At 25.2% G+C, this 11,693-nt stretch overlaps 1 protein-coding gene across 3 annotated transcripts; it reads right to left on the bottom strand.

Annotated features, from left to right (window-relative positions):
• Positions 1 to 259: 259 nt before the first annotated feature.
• On the bottom strand, positions 260 to 6,803 carry LOC100570267 (putative uncharacterized protein DDB_G0282499). 3 transcript variants are annotated; one of them, XM_029487417.1, is made up of 13 exons: positions 5,938 to 6,803; positions 5,724 to 5,856; positions 4,414 to 4,540; positions 4,093 to 4,237; positions 3,492 to 3,633; positions 3,217 to 3,313; positions 3,038 to 3,104; positions 2,384 to 2,965; positions 1,546 to 1,783; positions 1,088 to 1,143; positions 942 to 1,032; positions 818 to 868; positions 260 to 484 (listed from the first exon to the last, which is right to left on the bottom strand). In XM_029487417.1, exons 2-13 carry the CDS (start codon positions 5,833 to 5,835, stop codon positions 366 to 368), a joined length of 1,827 nt encoding a protein of 608 aa, XP_029343277.1. In that variant the 5' UTR covers positions 5,836 to 5,856; positions 5,938 to 6,803; the 3' UTR covers positions 260 to 365. The 3 variants fall into 3 exon arrangements, with proteins under 3 accessions (XP_029343277.1, XP_029343278.1, XP_016661710.1); XM_016806221.2 differs by having other exon boundaries at positions 261 to 484; positions 818 to 877; positions 5,938 to 6,802; XM_029487418.1 differs by lacking the exon at positions 818 to 868.
• Between the last annotated feature and the right edge of the window lie 4,890 nt (positions 6,804 to 11,693).

Genomic DNA, 11,693 nt, shown 5'->3' with positions numbered 1-11,693 from the left:
ATATAAATAAGTATACAAAACATAAAGATATACAGGTAATTATATTATATAAATAGGTACATGTAATTTTTTTTAAATTATTTATTAAACAATAAAGATAAATCACTTTTAACCTCAATTACCTACCTCCCAAAGAAAAAAATAAAAAAAAAATGTATTAAAATAAATTTTACTTCTATTAAATAATAAATACAAATTAAGAACATAAAAAAATTGACACCTACTATTTAACTACTTGTATAATATAAGGGTTGTTAAAATATACATTTAACCTTTACATAAATATAGAAGAGAAGTACCTATTTATTTTTTAAAGTGCTGATAAATTTTTTATTAAAATTGATCAAATGGCATCAACAATCAAATTAATTAGGTTTGATATAATCTTTAGATGCTTTGGATGATGTTCTGTTCATAGGTACATTTTTATTAGTGTTCATTTTGTTAAGCGATTCACTTTGTGAGGGTTGAAGCATAGCATTTCCTAAAAAGATTATAAAAACGTCATTAAAGTTTCAAGTTTATTACCTAATTATAATTTTAAAAAAATAATGGCCACAAGAGTTAATAAAATATAATTAAACCATGATTATGAAATATGAAGTAATAAGTACCTACCAAATTATTTTGTAACATTTATATTGTTTATTTCGTATTTAAAACTTTTAACATCAGTTAATTATTTTATTATTAAAATGTGTGGTTTCCCATAATTAAAAAAAAAAAAAAAAATAGCTTAAAATAATATTAATAATTTAAAATTAAAATGAAATATTAAGGTATAAAAATATTTTGCTAATAATTATACACAACTGACCAAATTGTTGTACTGTTTCTAATTCTTGGAAATTTGATTCAGGAGTTACACCTAAATCACCTGCAATTTTGTAAAAATGTATTATTAGTTATTTAAATAAACAATAAATTAAGTAATAACTTACTCTCAAAATAGTTTGAAAAATTGAATTGCACATTATCTGGATATTCACAAATATCATGAGTATTTGCATATGATTCAGATAAATCGCAATCCTAAAAAAAAAAACTAGCTTTAGTTGTTAAAAAATTAATTAATTAACTTACTTACACTGAAACTACTATTTTGAGACATAGGATCTGACCAAAAGTTCCAAAATCCATCAGCTATTAAAATATAAAATTAAAAAATATATTATTACATAATAATTTTATTAAATTTCACTTATTTTTTTCACTCGTTGAATAATAACTAAAAAGTCTAAAATTATCTAATAATAGATAATTGATTTAAAAGTTATTTTAATTATTATTGGGAATTTACTTTTAAATTAGAATACAGTATGTAATTTAAAAAAAAAATATATATTCAAAATGTCGATCAAATAATAAATCAATTAGGTATAATATATAAAATTTAAATAGTCATTGAAATGTGGCATAATACATACCAAAGCTTATCAGTTGTAACTTATAAGTTATTGACTAATATTTAGAATCTTATAAGCCATATTAATATTTAAAAAAAGATGAACTAAGAGTAGGGAAAATAAGATTATTTATACAGACCGGGTAAAGCTTTTTGTGGTTCAAGAGATACGTTTCCATCTAATTGTGATGAATCAATAAAGATGTTGATATTATCAGTATCAAGATTTTTTACATTTGACTGTTCAATAGATTTTAAAGAAATTAATTTCTGTGAATGGTCCTTATCAATGAGATTTCTGTCATTATTATAACTGTCCATTGATAAATTTGATGCTTTAACTTTTTCTTGATTAAAATTGTTATCCATATGAATATTCTAAATTAAATAAAAAAAATTAATTAAATATTCATTATAGTCACAATATTCAATGCACTAAGGATAAATCAAAATAAAAAATAAAATGAATTTAAAATAGGTACCTACACTTTTTCATTAAAAGGTTTGAAATGTAATTTTTAAAAAACTATTTCCAAATATTTATATTTAAAATGGAAAAATCCCAATTTGTTCACGATTAAAAATAATTTTTAATAGCTACCGAAATGGTAGGAATTAATGACATCCCACTCGCACAGTTATATACATTTTTCCAAAAATATGGGTTTCATAAACAAATGATTAATTTATAAACACAGTTTTTAAATGTTTTTATCATTTAATTATTGTCCCTCTTCATATAAGTGGCCTTTTTTTCTACATACCTACCTGCCTTTCGTAATACCATTAAATATATACACAGTATTTGTATTTATAATTTTCAATATTTAGTATTTCAATTAATCTAAAAGTAACAGACAATTAGCTTATATAAGTTATTCTAATTTATTATTTTCTGCTTAGATTTATAACGATATTCTTACTGATTACCTACACCTTAAATTAGTATTAGTATTAGTTCTTCAAATTAAAAAATACCTCATTTGTCTTCATTTTACTTGGTCGAATAATTGTTGAATTAATCTTATTTTTATCTTGTACTGGAGTAAATGGCTTTTTAAATTCAATATCTGACTGTACATCAGTAGTTTTACGTTTATTAGTATGGGCATTTAGTTCACCATCATTCATAGGTTTATCTATGTAATTAAAATACATCTCTTTTGATTCTATTATATTATTTTTGGTACATTGAATGGTACTCTCTTCCACAGTTTGAATATTTTTCAACTGTGCAGAATTTTTATTTATATTTTCATTGGTTTCTACTATAAATGTATTTATGTTTTTGTAAGCAGCTTCATTTTCATCACTTGTCTCCAGTGTTATCTTATCTTCAGAAAATAAATGAAAAGTTACATTTTTTTTGGGTTTATTATTTGAATTTGAATTCTTGATATCCATATCATCTTTATCATAAGTAAAATCGGCATGATTATAATTACTGGAATAACTTAAATTAGAGTTTAGACGTTGGCTCAATGAATTAAATTTTATATCAAACATTTTGGGTTCAAATTTGCTAGGAGTGTGTGACCAAAACGATACTTTATTAATTTTCTGAAAATCAATTGTAATAATATTAACATATTAATAACTATTAATTCAAATACAGTAAAAATTTGTTTTTACATTTTTTTGGGTTTCAAGTAGTGCATTTTTAATGTGACATTTCTCCTTATATTCTGAATTCAGTTTCCTAAAATAATATCAAACCATTGAATAATAATTAATACCTACCTATACCAGCTTTATATGTAAAATAATCATTATTTATCCCAAAATTCAATAAATAAAAAAAAACTATTTACCTTAGTAGAGTCTTGCAGTTTTCTTCTCTTTTATTTAAAGACATCATTTCAGTATAGACTTTGGCAAATTGTATAATTTTATTATTCTGTTTTTCATCTGCAATAATATAACTTCATTAAGTAGGTATAACACATAGTTTTAAAATAATACAATACAATTATTAGTACTTTCTACCTGGCTATATTTTGATTGAATTAAAAAAATCTATCTATTTCTAAATTAACTAATTATTTAGTAGTAAATTGTTTTGAATATAAAAATGCAATGTAATTACCATTTTCTTTTGTAGTTATGTCAATCTTTTTAACTAAATTTTGTAGATCTAGAAGCAACTCTTCATATTCTAATTTTGTGTTTTTTAATTCAGAATCAGCCATTTTTAATATTTTAACTTCAGGTATATTATTTAATCGTTCCTAAACAGTTAATTGAATATGTATTTTATACTTTTAGAAACTTGAATCTACTATACATATATTTTTTTTAATCATCTTTTGTAAATTTATTTCTAAAATTCTATACATACATTATATATAAGATTAAAAATAAATAAATTAGGTATTAAATTATGTATCTTAAAGAATTTCTATAAATTAGACATCTTTATATTGTTTATTTATAGAGCATTCATTATTAGACAATATAGTAGCTAAACATGTTTAGGCAAAATATGGTTATCATAAAAAAAAAACTAAAATTATATTACTTTTTTTTGTTAAGTTGATAGAGTTATAATAATACTTTGGTATTTTAAATAGTTGTTAACTATCTGTTTAAGTTTTTGACCAAATATTGTTAGTATTTGAACCCATTAGTCCAAACACATTATCACATTATTTTTTATATAAAATATTAATAAAAATGAAATCGCTAACCTCTTCTTTTTGCAACAATTCCGTTCTTATAAATAGCTGTAATTCATGTTCACATTTTGATTTATTTACTGTGAATTTTTTCTTTTCATATTGAATTTCAAGATGAGCTAATGTTTCATCAAGAGCATTATTAATGTTGTCCATACTAAAATATAAAGTAAAATTACAAATGTATATCTATTCTTAACTTGATTTCATTTTTATGATCAACATTTTTTTAAATTCTAAAATAAAAATATTTTTAATGAAATTTAAACACGTAAAATATCAGATTATATTTAAATATATAATATATTTATGTAATATTATGTTATGAAGTACCTCACTATATTTTCTCGAACTTCATTTATTCTTGATTTAGTATCATGCAATTGTTTTTCAATCCATTCATTTTCCATAAGGGCTTGTTGAGTAGAATGTTCGATTGCCTTAATGCTTTCTACTTTTACTAAATAGTAAATTATACATGTAATTTAGGTTAGGTGAAAACTATAGTGTGTAACAGAAAATACTGACCAAAAAAAAAAAAAAATGTATGCTACTTAAACGTGACAAAAATTGATAAAATTATAGGATTAGTAAATAGTTTTAGAAATATTCTTATGTTAGCAAATTTCCAAAAATAATATTTTTAAAAAAGTTCCAAATTAATTTAATCAAAAAAATTCTGATTTTAAAAAAATTCTAAAAAATAAACTACTTGATTTAGATAAATGTTTTTACCATCCAAATAGTTCTTATAATCAGATTCGAAAATTGGCTATTTTGAATTTATTCAAAAAAATTTAAATCAAATTTAAAATTTTTCATTTTTGGTATTAAAAAATAAAAATAATTTTTTTTTATTACACGTGTAGCGCAAGTGGCTATAAATTATGTATCAAAAAAAAAATTTTTAAATATTGATTAAAACAAAATTTATTCCAAAAGTCAGTTCTATCTGTTACACCCTGTATATAATTGATTGTATGTTAATAGAGTTATCTAAGTAAAATATTTTAAATATATTAGTATTCAATAGACACTTGATAATTCGATGTTGGAGGGACTTTAGCTTAACAACTATCAAAAATTAGCATTGCTAAGAAGATTCACCAAAATAGAGGGAAAAAACTGAATTATAGACTTGTTAAAAGTAAATACGTAGATACCTATTGTATGTAAATAATGTAAAATAATAATTATTATATATTATTCAAAGTTTTATATATAGCTTTTAAGTATAATATATTTTTCCTAAATACATATAGATTTTTTTGGGAAATTGGTATGGATTCATTTTATGCATAGTATCCCGACATTGTTTGCTTTTATAGTGTATCCATTTATGGGCCATCAGTATTTATTTCCAAATGTACCTATTTCAAAAGCTCGGTTTAAATTGAGTTCTGTATTAAACAATATGTTTGGTATGGGTTCGGATTGAGTTAATTTAAATGTTAAAATGTTAAAATTTAAAACTTATAACTTACAAATAATATCTATCGTATTCATATTGATATGTCAATACTGATTATCGGTTATTATTTAATATTTTATTTATTATTATTATTTATTATTTATAAAAAATAAAATAAATTTTAACCTAAGAACTAAATTACTTTAAGAGAAAAATTAAACAAAATACTTACGACGACATTTTTCTTGAATTCTCCAAAGTTCAATACTACTTTCATGAAAACTTAAATTATATTTACTAGGGTCGTTGTTCATACTTGAATCATTTTCATCATTACCTGCCATTATTTTATCTGAATAGGTAGACTGAATTTGAAAATAATAATAAGAGTTTATATTAAGATATAAAATGTGGAATATATAGTCATATAGAATATTATACTTAACTTGTTCACTAGAAAGTTCGAGTAGTTACTACTTACCTACCTACGATCAAATGGAATATTTAAAACGTAACTAATATTTGTTTAACTCCTTACTACTTGGCAGTAATAATTGGTATCTTGCACTCTTGCTGTTAAAATGTAAAATCATTAAATTAATGGTAAAATGCTGTACCTAGTTTTAAATGTATTAATAATATTACATTAAAATATAAAAGAACAAAGAAATAGGAGTTTAAAAAGGCGGGTTTCCATCACACACGTTTGCCGTGAAAACGAAAAATGTTCAGTAATATTGTTCTGTGGTTGGTAGAAACGGGAAAAAAAACGGCCAGAATGTAGATATTTTGTCAGAGAGGTGCTTATAGTTTTCTGCTCCACGGAATTTCTCTTAGCTTTTTTCCATGAATTTATAGTATTAGATTGATAGAATATGACGTCATTAGCAATAATAAAAGCTGACCAATTTTTCCTCATCCCATAATATTTATAAAAAACCATTTATTATTAATTTTAAATTCAACACATCATAGGTGGAGATTAGGAAGGCTTAAGTGGTTTTATCCCCCGCACTCACAATGATGTTAAAAATGTTAGCCGATGTTTAGAAATATACTCACTGAAGCGGTATTAATTTTGAAAAAAATTCAATATTTAGATTTTTCCCTTTAGTTACACTGTAAGACCTACCTTTGTGACAAATTTTACGTTTCTACCTATACGGAAAGTGTCTTATAATTTTGATGATCAGTGAGTGTGTCAGTAACAATTTTGCAATTTTTGAAATCCTCCCATTTTGAAATGGCACAATATTAAGGGCTCATTTTCTTACAGCGTCCTAAACTACTCGAGATTAATCTTTGTTTTAAATATCAAAAGTTTATCTTAAGAGGAAACAAAGATATGTATATATGTTAGAAAAATTGGGCGAATTGGTTCGTGTAAAGTTACACTGGCATTGCTGGAACTTGGCCTGGTGCACTGCCGTGCGCTCAGATAATACACTTTAATATAAACATAGATATTAAAGATATTCTTTAATATCTATGAATATAAATTGGTTGTTATCAAGACTCACTCTTAAAACAAACTCTTTTCTGGACGTTTTTGAAACATAATATTGGTTAAAAACATATTATGGTTAAAACAATAATTGTTGCACTGTTGTCATCGTAGCAGTTGGTAGACCCGTGTGACATAAATAACAAAATTTTCATGTTTTTTTTAAAAATACATAATAATGCAATATTTATTTATTCTGTGGCAATATTATCTTTAACGAAGAAATGTTATACATTTTATTTAATTAGCTCATAAAACTAATATATTATATTTATTGTTCATACTGATATTATGCGGATATAATATATACCTACTCATAATTCTGTTTCTATTTAAATCGGTAAAAAATTTAATTAAACAACAGGTATCATTGACATCAATTTAATTTCACTATGCCTAGGGTCACTGGCGCAAGGTATATAAAATAATATTGTAATAGAAGCTGGAAACTGCAGTCTATTCTTATTTATAGCCCAATTATTGTCCTAACTGTTAAATTCGCGCGTCATTGAATGATTATTCAAAGTTCACTTGGGGATAAATGCCAAAAATACAAAATAAATGTAAATTAAATAATCAAAAAACATTCTGTGAAATGAACACGATTACTCCTAATATTAAAATCTTAATTATTATTAATAAATAAATACAAATAATGGATGTTTTAAAAGCTTACAACTATTAAAATGTAGGTACTGTAAATAGTTTTTGATCGACTTATATGTAAGTAACTACCTACCTACTATAAAATTATTATTTTTGAAAAAATATCTGAACAATTTAATACAATGATTTTCATAAACTGATCTTACAGCATACTGAAAATACCAAAAATAAATTTGTACATTTATTATGCGTAGGTACACCTCCCATATACAAATGTTGACAAAGTTGGTTATTTTAACGAGATATAACGATTTTAGTTCTCTGGTGTAGGTACCTACTTGAAAACATCCGATATACAAACCGTATTTACTGTATAGGTACCTATATGTAAAATCAAAAACCAGTAATCATATTTTTTTATAACTACATTTTTATTTTTTATTTCATAAAAAAAATTTACTTGTGCTTCTAATGTCTACGTGACTACGTATACACCATCTTATCACCATCTAATCAATAATTAAATTATTAAATTAAAATAACATCTTATATTCTTATATTATTATAATTTAATTCAAAATTATAAAGTATTTTGATTATTATCATATCAAATTTCAATGAAGAAATTGTTCCCTAACACGGAACTCTTTGATATTATAAAAAATATCATTATATTTTATCTGTGGATTCATCAATATGACGTATTATAATATATATCGCATTTGTATTCTGCATTTATATTTTGGCAATTGCCAAAAAATTCTATTTTCTTGTTTTGCTTTCTAAAATGCATGGCGCCACACACCTTTATATTTACATTTTTTTATGAATTTAACTAGTTGATTTTATGGTAGAGATTTTTTAATCATTAATATCCAAGTACAGGCCTCCGAATAATCATTCTGTAATGAACTAATTATTGTGAATAGTATTTTTTTGTTTTTGAATTTGGATTAAATTGGATAATTTATTTTTATTCCGTGTTCCTATACCTATTCTATAATTTGTTCTAAATAATTTTTTTGTTTTCTAAAAATTTGCCTGCGGGTGCACACAACCCTCTTAAATTTTTTTTTTCAATATGACTAATTGATTTTTTTCATAGATTTTTTAAACATTGATATCCTGCAAATGGCTTCTGAAAAGTGTTATTTGGATGTTTTTTTTTAAAAACTTTTTTTGATAATTCATTCAAGTTATGATATAATAATATCTATAATATGATGCATGTGACTTATATGTGTGTATTTATAAGTAAGTGTATAATTTCTACAACTATAGGTTTATATACCTATTATATTCTTGCAGTCAGCTGATGTCAAATATTAGCTTAGACGATACCTACATCGGAAGTATACATTAGGTATATAGACCTAATATAGTGAACAATACTACAATGTACACAATATTGTACATATAATATATACTTATATCATATCATATTGTGAATTTTAACTGATGACATAATAATGTATAACGTAAAAACCTACAAATATTGGGTTATTTGCAAATAGTTTGCACAACAGTTGATTACAACGGATCGATCTACCATTATTAATTAAATATGATATCGAAAAACTTATATAAGTTATGTTACTTTTTTGTTTATGGTTTAAAATAAAAGCACTAGTAAATTTCTATATACCTATTTGCACTGGTTTTTCTAAGGGGTGGGGATGAATATGACTACTAAACTAAACTAAAGGTACATACATACTATATTACGTATACCTACTACGTAGGTATTACTAATAGTATATAATATTACTATGCAACAATAAAGCACGCATCGCATGTTTAATAAAAAAAAATAAAACAAATAACTAATTAGATAATATTTTGGTTATCATTGATGAATAGACTACCTTGAAATTGGAAAAAAATCGTCTTTATCGATACTTATTCTGTGTTGTTCGATGGATGAAGAAACCACGACTCATGAGTATAAGTAGTATTACGCATGATATTTTCATTCTTAAATTCTTAAATTCTATATGCATAATGCATATGATAACCATTACTATTATTATTAAATATAAAATAATTGTAAAATTCAAATTGATCTTCATGGTTAATAATATAATATAATAATATGTTCAATATTGCTGTAATACGCACTCACCCAAAGTTCGTCTAGCGACTGATCCAGTTGCGCATTTAGGGGGAGAGGAGTAATCTGCTCCCAAGACCATTTTTTTTTACTATTTTCGATCTTTAGGAAATTTATGTTCAAGTGAATAATTCTATACTATTATTAAAAAATCACATTGTATTAGATACCTACTTAGGCAGTTTTGCGGTACCTACAACTGACTAAGAGCCAAGGCCCAAGAGGAAGCTACATACTACACAGTAAACACCCATTTTATATGTAGGTAATAAAACACTTTAATGCTCTATATGCGTACAGATTCCTTTGGATTAATCGTAGAAACAAAATGTTTACAGATTTAACTTAAAGCGCCAAGTAGGTAACATCAACACTTGGAATAATAATTAATTTCAGTTCTGAGAAAATAAACATGGGAATATGGGATATTCTAAATATATTTTATAAATATTCTCTACTCCCCGTAAGTTTATCCACTTTTTGTTTTTTGTACACGCAGAGTATAATATGCATTGGTGCAACTAGGGGGGTGCACAGGGGACTTGTGCACCCCCAAGTTTAAAATGTGCACCCCCAAAATATAAAATACTTTGTGCACCCTCAAAAGTATAGGTCTAGTTGCGCCTATGATAATATGGGGAAAATGTTGTGTCAATTTTACTGTTAACTGTAGCTCTACAGTTTCACGTCGCGAAACACCACGATGTACACGTATATATGTATATGTATATTGTATATATATATATGTATACGTACCTAGTGTACTGTATTGTCACAACGTTTTCACCATACTCTGCGTGCGCAAAAAAACAAAATGTGGGTAAACTTATGTGGAGTAGAGTATAGGTACCTACTATGTTTAAAAAATAAAAAATCGAGGTTTGAAAATGTTGAGGTAATTATAATTTAAATTTACCAATTTCAATATATTATTATTACAAAATTACCTTAATGTATAGTACCTAATTACTAATTTGTGTGATAATAGAAGAGGATTAAGTCCTTTATAACTATTATAAGAAACTATGGTTCGAGTGATTCATTCATTAAATATTTTTACCTTTTAGGGGAGCTTAGCTCGATGGCTAAGTCCTTAAAACTTATTTGCGTCTAATGTCGGAACACGTATTAATATTGTAAAAACGCCAATTTTACTTTCGCAGTGTCACGTCTAAACACTAATTAATATCATAATTATGCCGCAAGTATTTATTTTTATCGCAGTGTTTACCCGCAAAACGATTGTTTTTTTTAATCGCTTGATTTGCGACTTGCTAACAAACATTAGGTATATAGTAAATTAATCGGTTTAAAAATCTTTTTTTTGTCAGTTATTACTTATATTACTTATTAGTTATTAGGTACATTATTATTATTAGCCATACGCTTTAGATAAGTATACACGGAGTGAAAATATCATGTTCATGATGGTGTCATGGTGGTTTAGTCATGTAGAAATAACTATTGTAACAATCAATAATTATTATGCGCATATCGCATAATCCTATTATTTGTAAAGAAAATAAACATCGATATTATTAAATTAGGTATAAATTATCATTATATTATATGTTAATAATATTTGGTTTTTATTTCCATGCCTAGAATATATTTATTTAATATTTATAGACTTATAGTAACGCCCAAGTATATACAGTAAGTACCTACAACATAATAAATTATGATGAGTATAGACACGGATAACAAATATCGGCACAGATACGTTTCATCCGGGACCTTATAATAGTTTTTGGTCTTTGCGCTCCAGAGTCAACTATGACATATTATAGTCTGTCCTGCAGCGAGAGAACACGCCATGGCCGAAATTCGGATCTTCTGCGCATCTCCACGCGAAACCTTATCCTATAGTGGAACCGGTCTCTACAGGCCCACATTGGGGCATTTGGGCATCGTCCATTTGCGCCAAAATAAAAAAGGTGTTTTTCTGCGACAGCGTATTTGCGCCATATTTACCTGTATAA

Source organism: Acyrthosiphon pisum, chromosome A1, assembly GCF_005508785.2.
Source record: "Acyrthosiphon pisum isolate AL4f chromosome A1, pea_aphid_22Mar2018_4r6ur, whole genome shotgun sequence".
Taxonomy (NCBI): Eukaryota; Metazoa; Arthropoda; class Insecta; order Hemiptera; family Aphididae; genus Acyrthosiphon; species Acyrthosiphon pisum.
Note: the sequence above shows the minus strand (reverse complement) of the source record. Positions and strands in the feature narration are given on the sequence as shown.